The sequence below is a fragment of the Nuphar pumila genome, chromosome 4, assembly GCF_984573655.1.
Source record: "Nuphar pumila chromosome 4, dmNupPumi1.hap1.1, whole genome shotgun sequence".
In the NCBI taxonomy this organism is placed as follows: domain Eukaryota; kingdom Viridiplantae; phylum Streptophyta; class Magnoliopsida; order Nymphaeales; family Nymphaeaceae; genus Nuphar; species Nuphar pumila.
The window spans coordinates 110,567,735-110,595,029 of NC_143252.1; the positions used below are offsets into that span (position 1 = coordinate 110,567,735).

A 27,295-nucleotide genomic window follows, 5' to 3' on the forward strand; every position below is an offset into this window, starting at 1 on the left:
CCACAGAAACTAACGTAATTCAGTGCAGACTGTACCCATTTCCACGATATCAGGATCTCACAAAAAAAAACCAACAGCAATCAAAAGACTGTACCCATTTCCACGATATCAAGATCTCACGCAAACAAAACACCAACAACAATCAAACAGGGCCCCAAACAGGTGCAGAATCACCAACAACAATCAAACTTTTGCAGAATCACGGCAGGAGCTACCAACTCGGCAGTAGGTAGTCACGAGAATAACAAAAAACCGAGGAGTTACGAAACCCACAGCAAGCATCCACGACCAGCAGCATGCCCAGATTTGTCATCAGATCTAAAAAAAATATTTAATCGCTGACCTGATTGGAGGAAAAAAAATTCATTGGGTCGAAGTTTGATCACGATCAAGAAAACCTCCACGATCGACTGTGCTTTTAATCACACTCGATCATGCTCCCACGATCGGCTAGGCTTTGATACCATGTAGAAGATGAACCGAGCCCTAGATAGATAGATAGAGAGAGAGAGAGACGGCTGCACAAGAAACACAGAACTTACGGCTGCACAAGAAACACAAAACTTGTTATGTGATTAGGGCCTCTCTCTATGTTAAATAGAGAGAGGCTTAAAATCATAATTACAATAAAGCCCCATTATAAAAGCAAAATTACAAATAGCATATTAATATAAAAGAACTTTACTTAAAACCACCTATTTTCAATAGGTTTAAAAAAAAAATATGCATTTTCAAGAGGTATGAGTTGGGGTCATTACAGTTTGCTTGATTTGATTGTCTGCCAAAAAAAAAAAAGGGGAACCATTATTCCTATCTTATTTGTTTATTAATTTGGTCTCAATCCGGTCATGGACCCTTCTTTGTCCCAATCTGCTCTTTCTTCTAGTTTTTTGGGTCAATTTGTTTCAGAGAAACTCAATAATAATAACTTCTTGACCTTAGAAAGGCAGATAATACCCTTTATTAAAAGTCAGGACCTCTTTGGACACTTGGATGGATCTGTCTCATCCCCGTCAGAATTTGTTGTGCAGGAAATTAAAGATGCAGGTGAAGCTACCTCAACCAAACTCACTCGAAACTTTGAATTTGTTTCTTGGATAAAACGTGACCAAGCCCTAGTTGCATATATTACTTCCACCTTATCCCAGGAAGTTCTGATTGCCATTCCTGATGATTGCTTTGCCAAGGAGTTGTGGGAAAGATTAGTTCATACATACTCACAGATTTTAGAAGCCAGAATCATGTGCCTTAAGCGTGAATTTCAATTACTCAAAAAGGGGACTATGACTATTATGGAATTCCTAAACAAAGTCAAGAGTATCACTGATCAGCTAGCAGTGGTGGGGTGTAAGGTGTCACATCGAGACATGGTGCAATGGACATTAAATGCATTGGGAAAAGAATATCATGTGTTTGTGACTTCTTTGTTATGTCTACCTGAGCTTCGTAGCTTTGAAGATCTGCGAGCCAAGATGTTACAATATGAGGCCACGTTAAAGGGTTTAATAGGTGAAGCAAGTGGACAATCTGATTCTCATGAAGTCCTTGCTATAGGTTTTGGTTTTGGGCGAGGACGTGCAAACAATTATTTTGGTGGAGGACGAGGAATGGGGAGGTGTAACGCCCCAAAATTTCGAACTTTTAAACCTTTTGAAAATGGTTTAAAGGCTAGAAAATCCTTTTTCTTTTCAGAGTTTATTTATAAAATCAGCGAAAGCATTCCTTAAAAAGAAAGGAGGGCAAGTCGACAATCTTGGGCACGTTAGCTAAAAGAACAAAAAGACAAAGACATAACTTGCAAATATCTAGATGAAAACATTCGTATTATAAATAGTTTTTAAGTTGTACAAAATTTGGATTTCCTTAAGAAATCCGTAACAAAAACCCAAAACGATCAGGACAAGAGCTGCGAGTGGTAACAGTGGATCCTGAAGACATTTCGCAATCGCGCCATCGCCTGCTAAGCACCTAATCATCACCTGTACCCATAAAATGGGTTAGTTTCGTAAAAAACTAGTAGGTGCACAAATAGACAAAAATGTCTGAAAGAAGCATAAATAATTAACTATGTGTGATGAGTAACTAAGCAGTTACTGAACTAACATGAGTAGTTTATTAGCATAAGTAAAAGTCTAACTAGCACATGCTGCACGATGTAACAAAACATTTAACAATGAATTGAGATCACTGAGCATAAAACACAATTCTACGATTCATCAAGTGGAGTGCACAAGTTACTTTATGTTTCATCATTAACTGGCCTGCGGGTACGCGCAGACACGACTCGTGGAAACAACTGAGACTAGTTCGGACGTCTATTATTCTATGTATTTTGAATAACCCGAATAGCTAGTTGAGTCCGTTCCTAAGGGGACGACTGTTAGCCGAGAGAGGATTCCCCAAAGGCGTTCGTGGCTACGGATGCATCCTACTTCTGCAGAAGTCCAAAATATCTACCACCTAGGATAATATCTGATAGTCTCATTCCCTAACTCCGATGACTGGGGACACCGAGTCTTTGCTCGTAGAATGGTTGTTAACAACCTGTCCATCGAAGTGTGTGTACCAATCCGTCCTCTCCCTTGACAGACAACAAGAAAACAAATGGGTGTGTCAGGGGTTACTTAACCAACGACCCATTCTACATGCTCTGGCCTTTTGACCCAATCGAGCATCTTACCTGTGAAGGCGATAATCAATCAATGTGTAATATGGTTTACCAATGTGCTCATAGCACTGGCCGAGGTCGAATGATTGTCTCAACATCCGTCGTATTACTCGCATGTCATGCATGTCTATGAGCACGTTACGAGAAATGGTTCTAGGTCCTCAATAGGAGCCTCAACAACATAATTTGCAAAGATATAATGTCATCATTCTAAACTTTTGAAATGACTAATATCATGTGCCAACTTATGGCATGTGATTTTCTCGAATCTCACATTCGTTATCGTAGTGTCAACATGCAGCACCAATTTTGACACTGATAACAGTAAATGCGGATTTCGCATGAGAAAATTATGCGCATAAGCTTGCTCGAGTCCCAGATTTTGGAAAAACTCGAGCTGCGCCAAAAATACTAAATAGAGTAGAAAAACTACTCCTTCCGAATGCTTGATTCAGGATGACCCGTTGCGATGCTTCAAAACCAACATTATTTGCAGAACCGTATATTTGATAAAAAAGGGACTCCTTTCATCCATCGAGGTTGCAAATTTTAAGGACAAAAAATAGCAAATGCGAAAGCAAAAGCCTGGGCACAAAGCATGACGGCAAACATAGAACAAGTAGTGCGAAAGCAAATGATAAGGATCGCGAAACTGCGTCCTTGAGCTAAAGACAGAAAGCAGGAAATGCGAAAGCAAAAGCCTGGGCGCAAAGCGCGGTGGTAAATTAAAGACAGAAAGCAGGAAATACGAAAGTAAAAGTCTGGGCGCAAAGCGCGGCGGCAATTTAAAGACAAAAAGTAGGAAATGCGAAAATGAAAGCCTGGGCACAAAGCGCGACGGCAAATTAAAGACAGAAAGCAGGAAAATGCGTAAATAAAGGACAAGGATCGCGAAACCGCGTCCTTGAGCTAAAAACATACTTATATACTTATACGTATATAAATATATATTTTTGTCCTTTCGGTCTTTAATTATTTAAGCTAGCTTCAGTTATTTAAGTCCTCGTGCAATTTCCCCTACCTCGGGGTATTGCAAGAAAGAGGTCATCTACGAGCGTAGGTAATCGCCGGTTCGGTTCGCGGGGCGCAAACGGGCTCTGTTGCGCAAGCTGCAAAGGTACGTTATTAGCATACATTTAAGTGAATAAGGAAAATGACAACAAAGGATTGGGGTCTCGGCTTCTCTGCAAAACAAGGGCAGGGATCAACGGTCCCTGCAGACTTGAAACAGAACGGGTAGGGTCCAGTGACCCATGTCGCAAAAGAAAACAGGTGCAGGGGCCATCGGCCCCTGCCGGATATTTAAAGAAGGGCAGGGGCCATCGGCCCCTGCCAGACAAATAAGAGAGGGGGCAGGGGTCATCGGCCCCTGCTGGATTTTCAAAAAGGGAGGCAGGAGCCGAAGGCTCCTGCTTAGTTTTAAAGGAAGGGCAGGGGTCGATGGCCTCTGTCGGAAAAACGAGCAGAGAGAGGGAGCGCAGGGGCCAAAGGCCCCCTGCGGCTTTCCAAAAGACGAGGAAGGGGCCAAATGGCCCCTGTCGACCTTTGCTTGACAGAACACGAGACAGGGGCCAGAGGCCCTTGTTGGTCTAGAGAGGGGCAGGGGCTAGAGGCCCCTGCTGTGTTTCCAAGAAACGAGGCAGGAGCCGAAGGCTCTTGCTTCCTTTCTTAAGGGAAGGGCAGGGGCCATCGGCCCCTACTCGAAAGAGAAGGGCAGGGGCCATGGCCCCTGTCAGAATAGTAAAACGGGCAGGGGGCGGAGCCCCCTTGCTTGTCAGAAAAGGGAAGAGGAAGGCACGTCAGGGCCCCCCGACCACCTGCCGGCCTTCCGGCGAGCCCAGAGGAAGAAAGGGGGGGGGGGGGAAATGAGAGGAGAAGGGGGTTACCTGGGCTGCCAGAGGGAGAGAGGTCGCTGGGATGCTTCGACGGAGAGGGGCTTGCCGGCATCGGTTCAGCGACGAGAGAGAGAGATGGAGTCGGGGAGGGATAGCAGAGACAGAGGGGAGAGAGACGAGAGACGAGAGAGAGTCGGGGGAGAGGCTCTAACGCCTCTCCTCCCCCCTCTCTCGCTCCTTTCGTAGAGGGCGCAGGGGGTGGGCGGCCCCCTGTATGCCGCCTCTTGCTCGCCCCTGAAAGCCCGTTCGACGGGTTGGGGTTGGCTCGAGTATGGATCCGGGTCGGGTCCAGACCCGACCCGGGTCCGTTTTTTTTTTTACACTGGGTTTTAAATCTTACCCTCCTTAAAATAATTTCGTCCTCGAAATTAGATTGAAATTATCGCTCCTAAGTACAAGTCAAGGTATTTCTCCCTAATGTGAGAATCTGGCTCCCAAGTACATTCTTCTATCCCATGGTGCTGCCAACGTACCTTGACAAGGGATATCGTCTTTGACCTAAGCACTTGATCTCAACGATCCATGATTTTGATTGGTCTTTCCTCGAAAGATAAATCCTTCTGAATGTCTACATCATTATAATGGATGATGTGTGACGGGTCATGCACATATTTCCTCAACATGGATACGTGAAAGACATTATGGATCTGAGCGTATTAAGGAGGTAAAGCCACACGGTAAGCTGTTTGACCAATTCGATCTAGGATCTCGAATGGTCCGACGAATCTGAGACTTAGCTTCCCCTTTTTCCCGAACCGGAAAACACTTTTTGTGGGGGATACCTTAACAAAAACCATATCTCCTGTCGAGAAGGTGAGCTCTCGACGACGACGATCCGCATAACTTTTCTGCCGGCTCTGGGTAGTACGGAGTCGCTCTCGAATCAACTGCACTTGCTGAGTGTAGTGTTGTAGCACTACCGGAGAATCCAATCTTCGCTCACTGACCTCGTCCCAATAGAGAGGTGATCGACAGGGCTTCCCGTACAAGGCCTCGTTAGGGGCCATCCCGATGCTAGCGTGATAACTGTTGTTGTACTCGAATTCTGCCAAACTGGTATGAGAATCCCATTCTCCTTTCCAATCCAACATGCATGCACGTAGCATGTCTTCCAAAGTCTAAATCGTGCGTTCAGACTGCCCATCGGTCTGAGGGTGGAAAGCGGTGCTAAACTTCAATTTTGTACCCAAGGCTGACTGCAATTGTCCTCAAAATCTTGAGGTGAACCTAGGGTCGCGATCATAGATGATGGACACTGGAACACCGTGCAATCTTACAATCTCCCGAACATAGAGGTCCTCCAGACTGTCGAGTGACTGACTGAGGCAAAAAGGGAGGAAATGTGCTGATTTGGTAAGTCGATCGACGATCACCCAAATCGCATCATGCTTTCTCCGAGTCTTTGGCAAACCGACGATAAAGTCTATAGTGATGTTTTCTCATTTCATCGTTGATGCTCGATCTTAATCTGTTGACAAGTCAAACACTTGGCGATATACTCGGCCACGTCTCGCTTCATTCCGCTCCACCAATAACCTCGCTGCAGGTCTTTGAACATTTTCGTGCCTCCTGGGTGGATCGTGTATCTGGACTTGTGAGCCTCTGCGAGAACCTTGTCTCTCAAAACAGGATCATTTGGGACCTAGAGGCGATTCTTATGCCATAAACTTCCTTCTTTCTTCAGACAAAAGGGGGTATCGGCCTGCTGTGCTTGAGCCTTCAGCTTTACGTATTGTGCATCAATCCTTTGCGCAATAATAATCTTTGTTAATAGCTTAGGTTGGGCCACTAGGCTGGAAAGTCTGATAGAATGCTGCGTGACTGCAAATGGTTTCCAAGAAACCAAATCCTCAAAAAGCTTCCAATCAGCGTATAATAGATTGAAAGAAACACTGGAAGCCTTGCGACTAAGAGCATCAGCCACGACGTTTGCCTTCCTTGGATGGTAGGAAAGGGTGAAATCGTAATCCTTTAAGAATTCTAATCAACGTTGTTGCCTCATGTTCAGCTCTTTCTGCGAGAATAAGTACTTAAGGCTCTTGTGATCCGTAAAAGCCTCGAACTGTTCTCCGTATAAATAGTGTCGCCATATCTTCAAAGCGAAGACCACGACTGCTAACTCCAAACCATGGGTCGGGTAATTCTTCTCATGGATTTTGAGTTGGCGCGAGGCGTAGGCGATTACTTTCCCGCTTTGCATCAGGACATATCCCAAGCCTGTTCCTGAAGCGTCCGTATAGATCACAAAGCCGCCTTGTCCTGAAGGCAAGGCCAAGATAGGAGCGGTAGTAAGTCGCTCCTTCAGCATCTGAAAACTGTTTTCGCACGTATCGTCCCGCACGAACTTAGCCTCCTTCTTTAGCAGTTTTGTCATAGGTAGAGAGATTTTGGAAAAGTCTTGGATAAATCTTCGATAATATCTAGCTAATCCAAGGAAACTCCTGATGTCACGAACATTCCTCGGTTGTTGCCAATTTAGTACGGCCTCCACCTTGGCAGCATCTACGGATACTCCTTTCTCGGATATAACATGACCCAAAAACATAACTTCCTTGAGCCAAAACTTGCTCTTGGAGAACTTAGCGAACAAACACTCCTTCCGCAGGGTCTTCAAGATTATGATCAGGTGTTCGCGATGTTGATCCTAGGTCTCCGAGTACACCAGGATGTCATCGATGAACACGATTACGAAGGTGTCCAAAAAGGGTTTGAACACACGGTTCATGAGGTCCATGAAGGCTGCAGAAGCGTTGGTGAGTCCGAAAGGCATGACAGTAAACTCGTAATGCCCATACCTGGTTCGAAAAGCTGTTTTGGAGATATCATCTCCCTTAATTCTGAGTTGATGGTACCCAGATCTAAGGTCGATTTTAAAGAATACCCTAGCCTTCCTTAGCTGATCGAAAAGATCCTCGATGCGAGGCAATGGATACTTATTCTTTATTGTGGCCTGATTGAGCATTCGATAATCAATGCACAATCGCAACGATCCATCCTTCTTTTTAACGAATAAAACAGGAGCTCCTCAAGGCGAGACACTAGGGCGAATGAATCCTAAATTCATCAACTCCTGTAACTGCTTCTTGAGCTCCTCGAGCTTGGCTGGCGCCATACGGTATGGAGCTTTAGAAATTGGTGCAGTACTCGGTAGTAACTCGATGTTGAATTCCACTTCACGGGGCGGGGGAAGTCCTGACAACTCCTCTGGGAAGACGTCTGGAAAATCATGAACAACCTCCAAAACTCTGATCGAAACTTGTGATGACTCAGACTGGACGACACTGACTAAAAAGGCAGTGCATCCCCTTCTTAGGTAGCTTTGCGCTTTTAGCGAAGAAATTATCTTGCTAGCTTGAACCGGTCTCACGATCTTGAATTCCACCTTAGGCATCCCTGGTGGAGACAAGACAATTCTACTATCCCGACAAAAGATTTTGGCATGGTACTTGTGCAACCAATCCATGCTTAGGATGACATCGAATTCTGTCATCTCAAGCAGGATAGCACGAGCGGGCAAGTGCCGATCGGCTAAGACTACGTCCAGAGCTGGTACGTAGGTCGCACAAACTGTGTTCTTCCCAATTGGATTATACACGTCGAGAACATTGTTCAAAGGACTAACAGGTAAGTGCAAGTGTTCAGCAAACTTTACGGAAATAAAGGAATGGGTGGCACCACAATCAAAGAGTACGAAAGCTGCTCGGTTAACAACTAGAATGGTACCTTGCACGAGCTCGCCCTTGGTCAACTGCTCGACCGTGGTGGTGTTGACGCATCCTGGCATCTCCTTCTGACCGCTAGATTGCGGCTGTTGTGGTTGTTGCGGTTGCTGCGGTGGTCGAGGAAACAGAGGTACTCTATTGTTTCGCCTGAGATCATCGATCACCTTCTTGCGGCATTCCCGGATGTAGTGGCCCATCTTGCCACAATATAAGCATCCACCGGTCTCACGAGGGCATGCCTGTCCAGGATGGGGTCACGAGCACTGGGGGCAAGCATCACTAGCTTGCTGCCTAACTGGAGGGTTGCCCTGAGGGCGCTGACGCTTGTGAGGAGGAGCCTGCCTCCTTCCTCCTTCCCTTTTTATAAAAAAGAGCGGTCGCTTGGCTTGGCCGCTGGAAGGGGTCTTCTTTTGCTCTCCACCTACGACAGGTGACTTTTTGGCTTGGGTGCTCTTAGAGCGCTCCCAATCTTCGCTCAGGAGGGTGGCAGCCGCAACTGCCGCGGAGAAGGTTGAGGGCATGCTGGTGAGGATCCTAGGTCAGAGTCCTTTCCTCAATCCTCGAACAAACTTGCCGGCCCGTTCACATTCACCGTCGAACAGGCCCAGGAGTAACGCTCCAGCCTTTGAAAATTGGCGATATAGTCCGCCAATTTGGAGGTTCCCTAGCAGAGTTCCAAAAATTTGACCTTCTTCTTCTCTCGTGCATGAGGAGGAAAATAATTTTCCAAAAATGCCTTTTTGAAGGCTTCTCAAGGAATCACGGATGAATCTGGGAACAAAACATCTTGGGTCGTGTCCCACCAATTGCGGGCGTCATCCTTCAATCAGAAGGTTCCAAACAAGGTCTTCTTGTCGTCTGGGACATCCAGCACTCGGAAAACTCGTTCCACCTCTTTAATCCAGTTTTCTGCCAAGTCTGGATCAGTTTTGCCAACGAAAATGGGCGGATCAAGTTTCCGAAATTTCTCATATGAGACCATCGTAAGATTGCTCGGCTCGGAGGAGGGTGCAGGAGCGCGCATTTGGCCTCGAATTGCATCTACCAAAGCACCGAGAGAATCCATGACAAATCCTCGTTGATCTGACCAATCATCAGACGAACCTTCGTTCGTACCTTGCACCATTCTTAATATAAAAAGATACGTAAGTTAGGATTCAAAGAAACATAGTGAAGAACCCAAAATATCGTAGTATTTCTAAGTGTCAAAGTTACAAAAACCCAGCAGTGCTGGTACAAAAAGACACTTTACAAAAATCAACAGAGTACACAAACTCTGGTACAAAAAGTTACTTGATAAACAAAAGGATAAACCGATTATCGAGAAAAGATGAGTCCTATATCCTTTAGGGTCGACGAAAGTACTTCTTCAAGTACTCTCTTGCAATACCCGTATGCCTGATCCCTCGCGGAGGGGAAAAATGATGCAATTCTTCATTTGGGACTCTGACACCCTCTTGTCGTATGCTTCTCTAAGTTGGCAATTAGTCATTGTGTGCCCGTCTTCGCCACAGAAAACGCATTCTATCAGGGCCCGCCAGGAAGATTCCGCTTTTGATGATTCCAAAGTGGTATGATGGTTAAGCAAAACGTGTCTTGGTACGTGACCATTTAAGGGAACCCGCATTTCGAGAGGTACTGACTCATCGGGATGGTTAGCATAAATGTGCCATGGGACGTGGCCCCTATCCTGACAGTGCACTGATGCCCAAGTAGCGTCTAGTGGTGCTTGGTAATCATTTGGTAGCGTAAAGCCCCAAGGATCCGCAAAAGTAGGAGGATTCAGCCTTCTTGCCCAAAACTTAGCTCAGGACCCTTCACGGTCGTGACGAAAAGTCGTAGGGTTTCTTTCCCTTCTTGAACGACAACGCATCCGTCGTGCGCCTCTGCCTGGTACGTACTCCGCATCGTCCGAAGGATTCATATTCTTTAAGAGATCCCAATTACCCATGTAAGGTATGCTAAATTTAATAGTAAAAACATAAAAAAAAAGATTACTTACAACGCGATGCGGATGCCAGATGTCCAAGAATCACTGTATAACCTTCGGCTCTGATACCAAAAGTTGTAACTCCCCAAAATTTTGAACTTTTAAACCTTTTAAAAATGGTTTAAAGGCTAGAAAATCCTTTTTCTTTTCAGAGTTTATTTATAAAATCAGCGGAAGCATTTCTTAAAAAGAAAGGAGGGCAAGTCGACAATCTTGGGCATGTTAGCTAAAAGAGCAAAAAGACAAAGGCATAACTTGCAAATATCTAGATGAAAACATTCGTATTATAAATAGTTTTTAAGTTGTACAAAATTTGGATTTCCTTAAGAAATCCGTAACAAAAAGCCAAAACGATCAAGACAAGAGCTGCGAGTGGTAACAGTGGATCCTGAAGACATCTCGCAATCGCGCCATCGCCTGCTAAGCACCTAATCATCACCTGTACCCATAAAATGGGTTAGTTTCGTGAAAAACTAGTAGGTGCACAAGTAGACAAAAATGTTTGAAAGGAGCATAAATAATTAACTATGTGTGATGAGTAACTAAGCAGTTACTTAGTTTATTAGCATAAGTAAAAGTCTAACTAGCATATGTTGCACGATGTAACAAAACATTTAACAATGAATTGAGATCACTGAGCATAAAACACAATTCTACGATTCATCAAGTGGAGTGCACAAGTTACTTTATGTTCCATCATTAACTGGCCTGCGGGTACGTGCAGACGCGACTCGTAGAAACAACTGAGACTAGTTCGGGCGTCTATTATTCTATGTATTTTGAATAACCCGAATAGCTAGTTGAGTCCGTTCCTAAGGGGACGACCGTTAGCCGAAAGATGATTCCCCAAAGGCGTTCGTGGCTACGGATGCATCCTACTTCTGCAGAAGACCAAAAGATCTACCACCTAGGATAATATCTGGTAGTCTCATCCCCTAACTCCGATGACTGGGGACACCGAGTCTTTGCTCGTAGAATGGTTGTTAACAACCTGTCCATCGAAGTGTGTGTACCAATCCGTCCTCTCCCTTGACAGACAACAAGAAAACGAATGGGTGTGTCAGGGGTTACTTAACCAACGACCCATTCTACATGCTCTGGCCTTTTGACCCAATCGAGCATCTTACCTGTGAAGGCGATAATCAATCAATGTGTAATGTGGTTTACCAATGTGCTCATAGCACTGGTCGAGGTCGAATGACCGTCTCAACATACGTCGTATTACTCGCATGCCATGCATGTCTATGAGCATGTTACGAGGAAAGGTTCTAGGTCCTCCATAGGAGCCTCAACAACATAATTTGCAAAGATATAATGTCATCATTCTAAACTTTTGAAATGACCAATATCATGTGCCAACTTATGGCATGTGATTTTCTCGAATCTCACATTCGTTATCGTAGTGTCAACATGCAACACCAATTTTGACACTGATAACGGTAAACGGTAAATGCGGATTTCGCATGAGAAAATTATGCTTATAAGCTTGCTCGAGTCCCAGATTTTGGAAAAACTCGAGCTGCGCCAAAAATACTAAATAGAGTAGAAAAACTACTCCTTCCGAATGCTTGATTCAGGATGACCCGCTGCGATGCTTCAAAACCAACATTATTTGCAGAACCGTATGTTTGATAAAAAAGGGACTCCTTTCATCCATCGAGGTTGCAAATTTTAAGGACAGAAAACAACAAATGCGAAAGCAAAAGCCTGGGCACAAAGCGCGACGGCAAACATAGAACAAGTAGTGCGAAAGCAAAGGACAAGGATCGCGAAACCGCGTCCTTGAGCTAAAGACAAAAAGCAGAAAATGCGAAAGCAAAAGCCTGGGCGCAAAACGCAGTGGCAAATTAAAGACAGAAAGCAGGAAATACGAAAGTAAAAACCTGGGCACAAAGCGCGGCGACAAATTAAAGACAGAAAGCAGGAAAATGTGTAAATAAAGGACAAGGTTCGTGAAACCACGTCCTTGAGCTAAAAGCATACTTATATACTTATACGTATATAAATATATATTTTTGTCCTTTCGGTCTTTAATTATTTAAGCTAGCTTCAGTTATTTAAGTCCTCGTGCAATTTCCCCTACCTCGGGGTATTGCGAGAAAGAGGTCGTCTACGAGCGTAGGTAATCGCCAGTTCGGTTCGCGGGGCGCGAACGGGCTCCGTTGCGCAAGCTGCAAAGGTACGTTATTAGCATGCATTTAAGTGAATAAGGAAAACATAAACAAAGGACTGAGGTCTCGGCTTCTCTGCAAAACAAGGGCAGGGATCAACGGTCCCTGCAAACTTGAAACAAAACGGGGTAGGGTCCAATGACCCATGCCGCAAAAGAAAACAGGTGCAGGGGCCATCGGCCTCTGCCGGATATTTAAAGAAGGGCAGGAGCCATCGGCCCCTGTCGGGTTTATAAGAAGAGGGGCAGGGGCCTTCGGCCCCTGCCAGACAAATAAGAGAGAGAGGCAGGGGCCCCTGATGGGTTTTCAAAAAGGGAGGCAGGAGCCGAAGGCTCCTGCTTAGTTTTAAAGGAAGGGCAGGGGCCGATGGCCCCTGCCGAAAAAATGAGCAGAGAGAGGGAGCGCAGGGGCCAAAGCCCCCCTGCGGCTTTCCAAAAGAGGAGGCAGGGGCCAAATGGCCCCTGCCGAGCTTTGCTTGACAGAACACGGGACAGGGGCCAGAGGCCCCTATCGGTCTAGAGAGGGGCAGGGGCCATCGGCTCCTGCTGTGTTTCCAAGAAACGAGGCAGGAGCCGAAGGCTCCTTCTTCCTTTCTTAAGGGAAGGGCAGGGGCCATCGGCCCCTACTCCCCTGTCAGAATAGTAAAAAGGGCAGGGGGAGGAGCCCCCTGCCTGCTAAAAGAGATGAAGGCAAGGGGGCGGAGCCCCCTTGCCTGTCGAGAGGAAGGCACGACATGGGCCGCCGGCCACCTGCTGGCCTTCCGGTGAGCCCAGAGGAAGAAAGGTGGGGGGGGGGGGGAGGGGGGGAATGAGAGGAGAAGGGGGTTACCTGGGCTGCTGGAGGGAGAGAGATCGTCGGGGAGGTGGGAGGTCGCCGGGCTGCTTCGACGAAGAGGGTCTTGCCGGCGTCGGTTCAACGACGAGAGAGAGAGAGAGAGATGGAGTCGGGGAGGGAGAGCAGAGACAGAGGGGAGAGAGACGAGAGAGAGTTGGGGGAGAGGCCCGAATGCCTCTCCTCCCCCCTCTCTCGCTCCTTTTGTAGAGGGCGCAGGGGGTGGGCGCCCCCCTGTATGCCGCCTCTTGCCCACCCCTGAAAGCCCGTTCGACGGGCTGGGGCTGGCTCGGGTATGGATCCGGGTCGGGTCCAGACCAGACCCGGGTCCGATTTTTTTAACACTGGGTTTTACTGGAGGGGTGGGCAAGGAGGACGTGGATTGCTCCCCACTCCCAGTGGATCACCTAATCTATTTGCAGAAAGTCAGAACAGCAAGAGTGTTCCCACTTGCTATTTGTGCAATAAGTGTGGTCACATTAAGGCCAATTGTTGGTTTAATCCGCAAAATAAAGGGAAATTTCAAAAAGGAGATACACCAAGTAAGAAAGAGTCAGAATCACCTAAGGTTGATGGGGATGTGAAGGAATTTCTCCTAGCTGCGTTATCAGGGCTGAATCTTAAACAGAATGATCAAGGAACGTGGTATGTTGATTTGGGAGCAGCTGGACATGTCACAGGTAATGCTTTCTAACTTAGTTCCTTGTTTTGGTAGAAACAACATTGTCACTGGAGATGGCTCTCATCACTTCATTTCGCATGTTAGAAATGTTTCTATTCCACTCTCAGATTCCTCAATTTCTTTGTCTAATGTTCTTCATGCTCCTAATATTAAGAAGAACATCATTTCTGTTTTCAAACTTGTTGATGACACTAATTCTTCTGTTGAGTTCACTCCTTCCTCTGTTTATGTTAAGGATCTACAGACGAAGGAAATGTTCGCTAAGGGAGAGCGTCAAGGAAATATGTACATCTTTCAAGAACATCCTCCTTGTCGCAATAGTCACATCTTGAAGCCAATGTCTTCCTCCATTCTGCCATCTTCAAAATGCATTTTTAGTTTGTCCAAATGTAATAAGCCAGATCTTTGGCATTCACGTCTTGGTCATTGTAGTTTTGTCTTCATCGAAAGGTTAGTGTCAAAAGGACTGATTCCCCAGTCAAGTTCTAGCCGTGAGTCAAATGATATACTTTGTTCCAGTTGTCAACTTTGTAAGAGTCATGTTCTTCCTTTCAATTCCATTAATAAAAGAGCTTCAAGAGCTTTTGAAATTATTTGTTCAGATGTTTGGGGATCAACCCCTATTTTTTCTCTCTGGAAGTCGTTATTATGTTTCATTCATTGACAATTTCTCCCGTTATACTTTGATATATTTTATGAAAAATAAATCTGAAGTCTTCGACATATTTTGTCAGTTTCATGCTCTTGTCAAGATTCAGTTTTCTTCCAATATAATACATTTCCAATGTGATAGAGGGGGTGAGTACACTTCTCGAAAGTTTGTTGATTTTCTCCAAAGTAATGGAATTAAGCGCATAGTGTCTTGCCCGCATACCCCTTAGCAAAATGGCATTACTGAGCGTAAGTATCGACATATCGTAGAAAGTGCGATGAGCATGATGCATGGATGTTGACTTCCTATTGGGCTATGGACTGAGGCTTTTCATTCAGCCATCTATGTCATAAATCGGTTGCCTATGTCTGTCTTAGATAACGCATCTCCTTATTTCACCTTATTTGGAGTGCATCCTAATTATGATGAATTGAAAACTTTTGGATGTATATGTTATGTGCATGTCGGTCGTTCACTGCGTAATAAGTTTCAAGAAAAGGCCCTGTAATGTAGATTTATAGGTTATGTAGATGAATATAAAGGATACAGATGCTATGAACCAATCAGTGGGCGTGTAAAAATGTCCAGAATTGTTATTTTCGATGAAGGCAATTTTGGAGATGGCATGACCAGCCCTGATTGCTCCAATAAAAATGGTTCATTCTACCATCCGTGGCTTAGTGGAGAACTCTTGTCTGAAGCAACACATAATTGTTCTTCTGATTGCACTGAGGGACAGGCATCCTTAGGAACTAAGACCACTAATACAATTGAAGGTTTAATGTGTTCTATTGAGCACTCCACTGAAGACTTGCCATCTTCAGATTCAAGAAGATATAAAGGAAATATATATGTTAGAAGGGAAAAAGGGCCAGTTGCAACTGTTGATGAAGGAGTCTCCTCTACAAGAAGGTCTGGAAGGATTCGTCATCCAATCCAAAAATGGGTTAGTTGTGAAAATGTTTCTATGGATTTTCAGTTATTTATGACTCAAATTGAAAAACAGGATGAACCCATCAATTTTCAGCAAGCCGCTCAGTCAAATAAATGGATAGAGGCTATGAATGAGGAAATACAGTACATGAGTGTCAGACCTGGGAGATTGTACCACGACCCTCAAACAAAAATGTTGTTGGGTCCCGGTGGGTGTATAAAATCAAACATAAACCAGATGGCAGTATTGAGAGGTAGAAAGCCCAGCTTGTTGCTAAAGGTTTTACTCAAGAGTATGGACAGGACTATGACGAAACTTTCAACTCAGTTATTAAGATGAGAACAATTAGAATTGTCCTCTCATTGGTTGTGGAACATGGATGGGATTTGAGTCAACTGGATGTAAAGAATGCTTTTTTCCATGGGGAATTGAAGGAAGAGGTGTATATGGGACAACTGCCAGGGTACAACCAGGGTAATCCACAGAAATATGTCTGTCATTTAAAGAGGGCTCTTTATGGATTGAAGCAAGCTTCTAGATCATGGTTTGAGAGTTTCTCTTTAGAATTCCAAAAACATGGATTTTATCGTTCTCAGCTAGATCACTCGTTGTTCTTTTTTAAAGGTGATGGTATTGTTACTTTACTTCTGATATATGTAGATGACATAATTATCACAGGAAATACTCCGAGCCATGTCCAAGAAGTGAAAAAGATGTTGAATAGAAGATTCAAGATGAAAGACCTTGGAACTCTTCGATATTTTCTTGGGGTCGAAGTTGATCGAAAAACAAATCAGTTATCTCTGACACAACATAAGTACACATTGGATTTGTTGAGCAAAGCCAAGATGACAGATTGTAAGCCACTTTCCACACCAAGTGTGATTAATCAAAGGCTCAGTTTGCAAGATGGAGACTTGTATCATGATCCCAGAGAATATCGAAGTTTAGTAGGCATGCTCTAGTATCTCACATTCACTAGGCCAGACATTGTTTATGTTGTCAATCAAGTGTCACAGTTTATGCATGAGCTACAAACAGGCCATATGAATGTTGTCAAGAGAATTCTTCGATATTTGAAGGGAACCGTTGGAGATGGACTTTTGTATACTTGTACTTGGTTTGACACGCATGCACTTGATGTCTTTGTTTATACAGATGCTGACTGGGCAGGGGATCCGGATGCACGATGGTCTACTTCAGAATATTGTGTTTTTATAGGAGCAAATCTTGTTGCATGGAGTAGTAGAAAACAAAAGGCAGTAGCTCGATCTAGTAGAGAGGCAGAATATAGGTCCATGGCTACGGCTACTGCTGAAGTAACTTGGATTCGTTATCTTTTGATGGAGTTGGGAGAATCAATTTCATGTTCTTCATTACTATGTGATAATCAAGGCGCTATTCAAATTGCCTTTAATCCTATACATCACCGACCAAACATATTGAAATTGACCAACATTTTATAAGACGGAAGGTTGAGGACAAAGAGATTATACCAGAGTATGTGCCCTCCGAAAGACAAGTTGCTGTCTTGTTTACTAAAGGGCTCAGTCAACACAGGTTTTGGTTCTTGAACGGCAAGTTGTCCATGGTTCAAAGCCATGTACAACTTGAGGGGGGGCTGTTAAGAATGCATGATGTGTCTGTATATTTGTTTATGTATGGATCAGATTACATAATCTGATCTTATATCAGATCTGGAGCGGGTCTTATGTATCCTAAATTGTATTATGGGGCAGCTGGGGTATGTTTGTATGTGTTTTACTTATTAAGGGCATTATTGTCCAATGTGTAACTCTATTTATATGTTATGAATAGACTGCCGCAGACTCTTCCCCTCTTTCTCTTTCCTGCTGCAACGTCTTCTGATACTCTACCATCTTTACACCTATCTTGTTCAGGAAACCTACAGTTGATAATACTAGGCATGTGTGTGCTGTGGTTTAGTTGTTTTTCTCTGTTCTGATATGGCTAAAGGAGGGATATGTGTATGTGCTGTGGATTAGTTGTTTTCCTCTGTTCTGCTTGTTTCTTCTTAAGAGAAGCTAAAGGAAACAAATGTGTATGTGCTGTGGATTAGATGTTTTCATCTCTTCTGCTTGTGTTCTTAAGAGAGAAAAAATTAAGTGGTTACATCTTTTACCTTCACATGCATGCCAGGCTGTCATGGCTCATGAGCTAGGCCATTTGAAATGTGATCATGGTGTGTGGCTTACCTTTGCCAACATTCTGACGTTGGGTGCATATAATCTTCCTGGTAAGATAGTGATCTGGTAGAGGCCTATTTATACATTATATGCTTGGCTGGGAGCATGAAATTCACTCTATAAGTTGCTCCTTTTGTTCAGGGTTGGGTGGGTTTATTGCACAAAATTTGGAAGAGCAACTGTTCAGGTGGCTCCGTGCAGCAGAGTTGACTTGCGATAGAGCCGCACTTCTTGTTTCTCAAGATCCCAAGGTACAGATTCCTGAATGCATCAGCTTCTTCGATAAAGGCTGGTCAAATATATCTCATCTTTTTGCAGTACAGGTTATCTATAAAAACAATGTATGACGTATACTACATTGTATCATATATCTGTGTGTCAACACCGAGAAGCACCCAGCATCAGCACCTAGAAGTACCAGCATCAACATAGGTGTGCTGGGCATTTTGAAGTCCAGTGTGACTATGATCCCTCCTATGTACATGCATATGTAAAGTATGATGGACTGCTTACACTTACATATTCTGGCAACTGGAAATGGGTGGATTTGGCACTATCTCAAAGGGCCTCATTTGCTTTACCAAACAGAACCCATCTTGTTCAGCACCATTTCAGTTTTAGATTGGCTGGACATACCAAAAATGCTAGTGTATCATGGGCGTATATGCTTGAGTACAAACAAACACATACATGCACCTGCACACACACATGCACACCACTCATCCAGTATCTCTCTTGGCAATATCTTAGTGAGACAATTTGTTGAGTTTTTTTTTTATGTAAACCTGAGAAATTTCTTAAAATACTCCATAGAAAATAAAAATGTTTGGAAAAATAAAGAAATTATTCTTTTATTAGTGCTTTTTGAAATAGAATGAGAAGAACTAAAGCTTCCAATAACATTGAGAAAATTGTGATCATATTAACAGTTTTGTTTTAATTGCATAAATTATTTTTTGATAATGTTCTCATATTACCATGATATTTTCGCAACAATATCAGAAAAGTTCTTGGGAAATCCAGTTTGTCCAATATATTGTAAAATTATGAAGTTTTATGTGATTATGGAGGTTTTTCACAATGATCTTCAATGGACAAATCTGGTACCTTGTCTAATTTAGATAGCTATAGTTTTCTTTCCCTTTGTGCTAGAAAGTTTTCGGACTCAATTTCCATTTCTTCTAAATTATAAAGCTATTTTTTTCAATATATTGTAAAAATATGATGATTCTGTGACTATAGTTGATGCTTCGTGATGATCTTGAATGGACTAATCTGCGTACATTTGCCTAGGGATACTCTTTATGTTGTGTAACTATAGTTTTGTTTCCATCTGTGGTGAAAGTTTTCAGACTCAAACTTTCCTTATTTCTGCATCACACTATAGTCTGTTACCTAGCAGTATACAAGTACTGCTGTGAGCAAGAAGTGTTTCTAAGTGTTTTTTTTTTGGGAAGCTTGTGCTATTTTGATATTTGGGTACTTGCAAAGAAGAGTTCTTTTCTTTCTTAGCTTTATGCCTTACCAGTTTCCTTTTCACTTATTTGTGTCCTCCTCAGCCTCTAAACTTTATTTACCAAGTTTTGGACTTGTTTTGTTCTTGTGAATCAAGAGGTGGTCATTTCAGTACTGATGAAACTAGCTGGAGGCTGTCCATCCTTGGTTGATCAACTGAATGTGGATGCCTTTCTTGAGCAGGCCCGCTCATATGATAAGGCCTCTTCAAGCCCAGTGGGGTGGTATATAAGGCGAAATTTTGTGTCAAATGTCAGCTATTTTGATGTCTTTTTCATTTTTGCTCCGCCTTTTGCTTTACATTAAGATGGATGCTTGTTATTCTTAAGTTTTTTAATGCCTAGAAATTTATATAATATACACATCTTCATCTGTTCACTGTGTAAGGCTTGCTACGTCACTTGGATACAGCCATTTTTATGAAGTTTTCAATATGAACGGGAGCCAAAATGGAGTATCCGTGTGACATAGAAGGCTTGTATATGTGAATTTCAAAGTGCATGAAAGTTACATGATCATGCTAGCTTCAGTGATTCATATAGCTTACTGGTTTCGGTAAAATCTGGTTAAGGTGATTGAATTTGATGCAATTTGGTAGACTGACCCATAGTCAACCATCATATTGAAATGGAGTCGCAATTGGTTGATCGGTTCCTGTACAATCTCATTTCAGGAATGCACAAACAAGACAATTACCTCACCCATTGCCTGTTTTACGTGCTCGGGAAATTGATCAATGGTCGAGAAGTCGGGAATACAGATCTCTGCTTAAAAGTGCAACACAGACAAGCACCGTTTCTAATGCATAGTATCAAGCACGACACGATACCGTGAAACAGTAGATAAAGGTGTGCCTCTGGCTACTTACATTTGACCCCTATAAACTGTTCGTTTTTTTTATCTGGCAACTTCCGACATATTTGCTTTCATTCTGATGATTTGATATGTTCTCCATTTTCCCTCCTTCAGAATAGCAGCTGTAGATTATTATGATCACATTTGAGTACCATAGCGGCTCCCTTGTACCACCTATATGGGTGCCAGAGAGTTGCTTGTGGAATTGGCACTTTCTGAAGGCTAAATTTCAAAACCAGAGGGTTTTTTCCTATGATTTCAAACATCAGACATGGGCAACGCAGTGATCTCAAAGGCAGCCTGAGCATGATCATCATGGATAATATATAGTCCACTTTAGGGTGCGTGTATTTATGAGATGTGAAAACATTGTAGTCGATCTTTAAGATGTAGAAATTTCTCAGATATTTTGGTGATACAGAGGTAAAGTGCTAATACAATAACAGCAGAAGCTTAAGACACTGGTCAGATGGACCCTGATTCTTTGGCTATAGTGTTGTTGGATATGTTATACTTTTGGGGTATTCAATTAAATCTCTGTTGTTTTGTCACGGATCATACTTATTAATCTACATTGATTTTTCCCTAGTTTGGTAGGTAATGGGTTATTTTGGCACAATGGCTTCTCGAATGGCGTTATTGTGCTTTTGCATAATCTTGATAATGATAGAAAACCATTACAATTAAACCTTTTTTCAGCGGAAAATGAAAGGTCAATTCTAGGGTTGCCACAGTAATAGATTCTCATCCATCAGTCCTTGACACTTAAAACCCTTTCAGTGGAAAAAAAAAACGTTGGCAAAAGAACAAATGATCAGTAAAGCACAAGAACCCCAACTATTAATAATCACTAAATAAAACAAAAGAAAACATTTTTGGATATAAGAAATTGGTGGGGGCCGCGCGGACGCGTTCCCCCGCTACAACAAATTATGACGTCCACTCTCCCACTTGGGGAGATGGTAGAGAGACGCTCCTCCCAAGTGCAATGGAAGCCGCCTCTCTAGGCAATCGGCCTTCATGTTCACCGATAGACCCCGTCCAGGTAAGTATGTTTCTTCAATGCAAGCCCGTGGCTTTTTATAATCCATCACCCTCTTGCACTTATCCCGCTTCTTCGATATGGGACTAATGTTTTCTTCATCTCATCTCGTATGCTGACCAAACCTTGCTACCTACTTCAGATGACGTACAAAACAATAGGGTACGTGCATGGTTAAAGCTTGGCCTTGGCGACCAAAAAGTCTAGTCCGAGTAAGGGATCGACTATTGTTTGCAAGGGTGTGTAACTTGGGGGTTCAAGAACTCACCGGGTCAACCCAGTCACTTGGTTGACTCGGCTGGGATCGAATTTGGCTACCAAATCCAACTAATAGGATCTGAATTTGGATTCGGGTCCAATGTCAGGTTACATCCAACCTGCTCAATTACAATTGGGCTTGGGTTATGTCTGTCAGGCTCTATGTATTTTGCAAATAGGCCAGGCTTGTTATCAACGGGGGCTCAGATTGTTTGGTAGGAGCTGTTAGTGTTGAGATGTTGCAAGTTCAAAACCCAATGGTACCTTAACTGGTGGGGATCCGATCTGCCTAACCCCAGCATATAACTGATGGGAGTCCTGCCTAACCCCAGCTTGCCTATCCATAAAAAAGAAAAAGGCGAGGCTTGTTTGGACCTTGTTTGCCCAACACACATTGGATATCAGGCCCAATGTCCATTATGAATAAAAAGCAAGAAAGGTTATATTTCAAATTATTATTCAATTTCAATTTGAATTGAAATTGAATAATAATTTGTAATATATATAATCACTATACACACTAACCAAAAAAGAAGAAACAAAGTTTGTTTTAAATAGATGTAGCTATAAGTAGGATCAACTTTGAAGAATGCCAACTAAATACATAGTAATACCGCATCTTAGTATTTCAAGATCTATTTGAATTTGAGAAGACCTTGTCAATAGGTAATGTTGCTCCAATACCTAACCAATGGGACGGAATGGATTTTAGAATTTATTAACGAAAGAGATAAGTGAGTGGGTACAGTCCATCCTCATCTATACGATTCCAAACATCTATACATAATGTAATGTGTTGGGTTGGAAATGTCACAAAAATATGGATTCCGTACTACAAAATATCCTGATATAAAAAATATTAATAATAAACTTGTTAATAATATGAAAATAAATGAATTAAGTGAAATTTTACACATGAATTTTTTTTGAGTGAAATAAGATTGATCAAAGATTCTTAATGTAAAATCTAAAATCAAGAAAAAAAAAATTGACTAAGAATTGATGGGGGCCGCGCGAACGCGTTCCCCCGCTACCACAAATTATGACGTCCACTCTCCCACTTGGGGAGATGGTAGAAAGACGCTCCTCCCAAGTGCAATGGAAGCCGCCTCCCTAGGCAATCGGCCTTCTTGTTCGCCAATAGACCCCGTCCAGGTAAGTATGTTTATTCACTGCAGCCCCATGGCCTTTTATAGCCCAGCATCCTCTTGCACTTCTCCTGCTTCTTCGATATGGGACTAATGTTTTCTTCCATTTTTATATTCTCACGCCCCTTGTCTTGCCCCCCATTCGGTCCATCGTACCTTATAAAATGGCCAGGCATAACTTGTCTTTTATGGCTCTTTTACAAGGAAACTTTCTGTTACCCATTTCATGACTGCGGTGGGTTAAAGATAATTGCTTTATTCACTTGTTTTTTCAACAAAAAAAACTTGTTTCAAACATAACGTTTCATGCCATTGGTTCAATATTTCCAACTCGAATTGCTGGATTTGCCAGAGGTAGTTCTCGAGCTCTTTATGTTTGGTTGTCCCTACTTATATCCAGAAAAGTGAGATAAGCTGGGAACTTGGCATTGTGGTTTACAATTCAAATTTTTAGCTTATCCAACATTTCAAGATAAATGGATGCATCCAAACACCCAAGCAAGGAAATTGGCATTGTCGTTTCGATTCAAATTTTCAACTTATCCAACATTTTCAAGATAAATGGATGCATCCAAACACCCAAGCATTTATTATCGGACCCAGACCCGTTCTTCACATTCGGTGTGAACAGTTTGATCATGATAGAGATAACGCTGGCCGATTGGTCTCTCAAAGATATCAATAACCACATTTGGTCTCTCAAAGATATCGATAATCTCATTTGCCATACATATAAAATTGAAGAGAGAGATTTTTCTGATAACAAAGAGAAAGTTAGAAAAGATAAGAAAATTATCTAATCTCATAGAAGGGCTCATCAAGATACAAATGTAATGTATATAACAACGTGTAAAAACGTTCAAAAAAATTAAGGAAGAATACATTGTCAGCCCGTGGACGTAGGCGCTATTGCCGAACCATGTATATAGAGTCTCTCTCTCTCTCTCTCTCTCGCTCTATCTTATTGTTTTTCCTATTCATCATTGGCTTCCAAATTTTGCCTTTTTTTTCTCAACCCCATATCTATGAGTCAACCAATCGTTTGTTAACAGTTGGAGCCACTCAGTCCACTCTTATAAAAGTCAAAATTTTCAACCAAGAACCAATGTCACAAACCTTGTGGTGAATCGACCGATATCGATATCCATACTCAAGTGAATCATTTTGAATTGGTCAAAAAATAATTAAAAAATATTATGTGTCAATGAGAACATGACACGCGTTAAAACTATTAAAATACTTATAAAAAAATAAATTTACGTATTTTTAATATATACGATACCTATCGGCCGATATGCACCGATACTGACAACACTTATTGAAACCATAGATGAGCCTTATAATTGTGTTCATCGTTTTTTTTACACTAATGTTTATCAAAAAGCCAATTTTTTTATTAAAAGATTATTATTTGATCTCACCCAAATAAAGTAACAAAAATAAAAACATATCCACCCCCAACAAATACCATGACTATTTCACTATGTATGTTAAAACAATAACTAACAACAAATCAAATAAAAATTAGTTTGTATTTTCTGCATGTCAATGTATAAAATTTTACCGAAATACCCTGAATTTAGAAAAAGATAAAAAACATGAGGTCTATAAATTGATAAACAAAAAAAGAGTTTTTCTAAGAAATAGAAAATGGAGTTAGTGAAGATAGACTCTGGATAAACTAAAAGTTAGCTTGTGCAAACCACCTCGTCCTCACAAAATCAAGACTAATTGGGAAGAAAATTGGCCAACTATGTCAACTATTTGCTAAACCATGTATGTTGGCCATATCATAAAAAATTAAATATTATATAAATCGTTAATATGTTTTTGGTTTTGAATGACTTGCTAAAAAACCAAATAATGATCATTTAGTAAGATCATTTGCTAAAGGCTAACCAATGTAAGGAAAAAAAAGTTTTGTCATCACCAATATTGTCAGTATCGGTATCGGCCTTGTATCGTTTGGCCAATGATTCAGGTGAATCGGCCTATACTGATACTCAAGTGAATCATTCTGAATCGGCTAAAAAATAATTAAAACATATTATGTGTCAATCAGAACGTGTTAAAGCTATTAAAATAATATCAAAAAATCATTTTAGGCATTGTGTACATTTATTAAAAAGTAGCCCAATCAGGGGTGAAGAGTATCAATTTTCTGCCGATACAGGCATAGAATTATGTGATATAATGTGGCATCCGAATCACAAATGCAAAAACATGTACATGCCCATAGTAAGGAAGAAAATAAGGAGGGAAAAGAAGACAAGAAAGTAGAGGTCCATCTTAAAAAAGGATCTCCACTTGAGGGAGTACAAGGCAAACAAATAAACATACCGACTAAGCATGCTTTCATATTTCTTCTTATTGAGAGTTTTAATTGTGACTCAAACAACCGCATGTTGTCATGAAGCAATTAATGATCATGTTGTCATGGATTTTTGGCTTTGAGCCATGACATGTTTAAAGAGTGAGAGAATGTTACATTCCCAATTTTGAGGTGGGTTGTGCTTAGTATACTAGTCTAGTAGATGCCCAGCTTTTTCTTGAGGATAAGGCAAATTCTTAGGAGGGTGGATTGTTGGATACACACCCTTCACCATGTTGCATTGGATTGGATCTTTATTTTAGGGTCCATGTCTCATGTAGGATCTATTTAGGATATTATGTTGTATTTTGTGTTTGGTTTTTTTATGTGATCCTTTGTATTTTAGGGTTTGGGGTTTGCTTCCTTGTATTTGAATCTTGGATCCACTATAAGATGGGTTGCTTGTATGGGAAGCCCAACCCAAGGTTGGTCATTCTTGTATTTCGATCAATTCTTGAATAACAACTCTTGTGAGAACTTCTTTATTTTGGAGGTTTCTCTTTGGGAGGATCCCTATCATTATTTTAAAAAAAACATTGAGCTCTTGTGAGTGGATCCTTTTATTCACAGGAGAATAAACTTAACTCCATCTCCTCCTCTCCACCCACTCCCAAGTTTTTCCACTTCTCACTATTTGACTCTTAGTTACCAAAATTGTGCCCAAAATAGCCTTAACTACAATCCATATTACACACATCTTAACCCTTTTCCCTCTTTTCTACTCAAAATTTATCCAAAAAAAAAACCTAGAGATCCTACAAGATGTAATCTACAAGGTTTGTTTGGTGAGAAATGAGTTTGAAATCATATAATTGTGATACATAAACAGGTTTTTTAAGGGTTTCAAAAAATAACATTTCACAATGTACTAAATAACTCATGACTCAAAAATCATATTTTTTTTAGAAATAACATGATCCAATCTTTGATCCTAAGCAAACAATCCATCTTGAACACATCTATGTGACTAGATTGAGCCAATGAGAGTCGAAACTATGATTTTCAGCTCAATAGTTCCAGACAGTTTCGTGACTTCAATAGCACCAAATATTATCCCTTGTGTATATATATATATATATATATATATATATATATATATATATATATATATATATATATATATATATATATATATATATATATATATATATATATATATATATATATATATATATATATATATATATATATATATATATATAATCCCTAGACTATGAGAACTTAAAATATGAGAAATAAAGTGTGAACCAATATTTTCATGATTTTTTTGTTTTTTTCTCTTGAATCTAATCGTACAGATGTAATCTACATGCTTGGTTTTATAAGAACCCGCTCTTGAATAATCTGATTTTGAAACATAAACATGATTTTTTTAAGAGTGACAACATTGGTCATCACCATTTATCAATGATTAAAAAAAAAGTGTTACATTCTCTAATTTTTTGTCGGTTTAACTTTGTTTTTAGCATAATTTCTCTTAATAGTGTTAGATGCATGTTATAAGGGGAAAAATTAAAATAAAGATTATCAAAACCAAGAAAACCCGCAGTGTAAAGATCCAGCAGCAGAGCTTTAATAATAAATCAAATAAACAAAATACAACTCTTGATTCAGGGATTGGTGGAGGTCGCGCAAAGGCGTTCTCCCGCTACCACAAATTATGACATCCACTCGCCCACTTGGGGAGATGGTAGAGAGACGCTCCTTCTGAGTGCAATGGATGTGGTCTCACTTGTTATAAATAGGTGCAACAATCGCTATAAAGAAGGACCTAATCGAAAATGAGATATCAATCTAGAACTACCACTACAAGAAAAATGTTAATTAGCGACAAAAAATTGCGACGGATTTTTTCCATCGCAAATTAGCGACGGATTAGCTAGAGGAAACTTTCTTCATGAATCCGTCGCTAAGTAGTGACGTATTAGCTTTGAAAGTTTTCTCTAGCTAATCCGTCGCTAATTACCGACGGATTAACGACAACAATTGTTTCGTCACTAATTCTCAATACAAGAAAAACATTTTAGCGAGAGATTTAGAGAGGGAATTTTTTCGTTGCTAATTAGCGATAGAAAAATTCCCTCGCTAATTTTCGATTTAAACCGAGCGCGAAATTTTCCCTCTCTCCCCGTTCGAAATTTAAATCGATCGCGCTCGATTTAAACCGACTTTTTCAGAGGACGACAACGTCGGAGAGCGCGTTGGAGAGTGGAGGACGGCGACGCTGGAGGACGGTCGACGATCGCTGGAGGACGTCGGCGCCGATTCACGGAGGACGACGACGCTGGTTCACGAAGGACGGCGACGCTGGTTCACGGAGGATGACGGGGACGCCGGTTCACGAAAGATGACGG

The 27,295-nt window shown here is 41.7% G+C and overlaps 1 protein-coding gene and 2 non-coding genes across 3 annotated transcripts in view; 1 reads left to right on the plus strand and 2 right to left on the minus strand.

The window, feature by feature from the left end:
• LOC149840548 (uncharacterized) overlaps nucleotides 1-20,497 on the plus strand; it is a 51,882-nt gene extending 31,385 nt beyond the window's left edge. The window contains exons 3-7 of the mRNA XM_090003202.1: nucleotides 17,706-17,802; nucleotides 17,894-18,003; nucleotides 19,367-19,500; nucleotides 19,941-20,115; nucleotides 20,237-20,497. Coding sequence (XP_089859328.1) covers nucleotides 17,706-17,802; nucleotides 17,894-18,003; nucleotides 19,367-19,500; nucleotides 19,941-20,076 — 477 coding nt within the window. The 3' untranslated portion in view covers nucleotides 20,077-20,115; nucleotides 20,237-20,497. The remainder of the gene's footprint in view (nucleotides 1-17,705; nucleotides 17,803-17,893; nucleotides 18,004-19,366; nucleotides 19,501-19,940; nucleotides 20,116-20,236) is intronic.
• Nucleotides 20,498-21,014: 517 nt separating this feature from the next.
• LOC149840550 (U1 spliceosomal RNA) lies at nucleotides 21,015-21,175 on the minus strand. Its single transcript, XR_016431770.1, has one exon. It is a non-coding gene; the product is annotated as a U1 spliceosomal RNA (small nuclear RNA).
• A 1,249-nt stretch (nucleotides 21,176-22,424) lies between these two features.
• LOC149840551 (U1 spliceosomal RNA) lies at nucleotides 22,425-22,585 on the minus strand. Its single transcript, XR_016431768.1, has one exon. It is a non-coding gene; the product is annotated as a U1 spliceosomal RNA (small nuclear RNA).
• Between the last annotated feature and the right edge of the window lie 4,710 nt (nucleotides 22,586-27,295).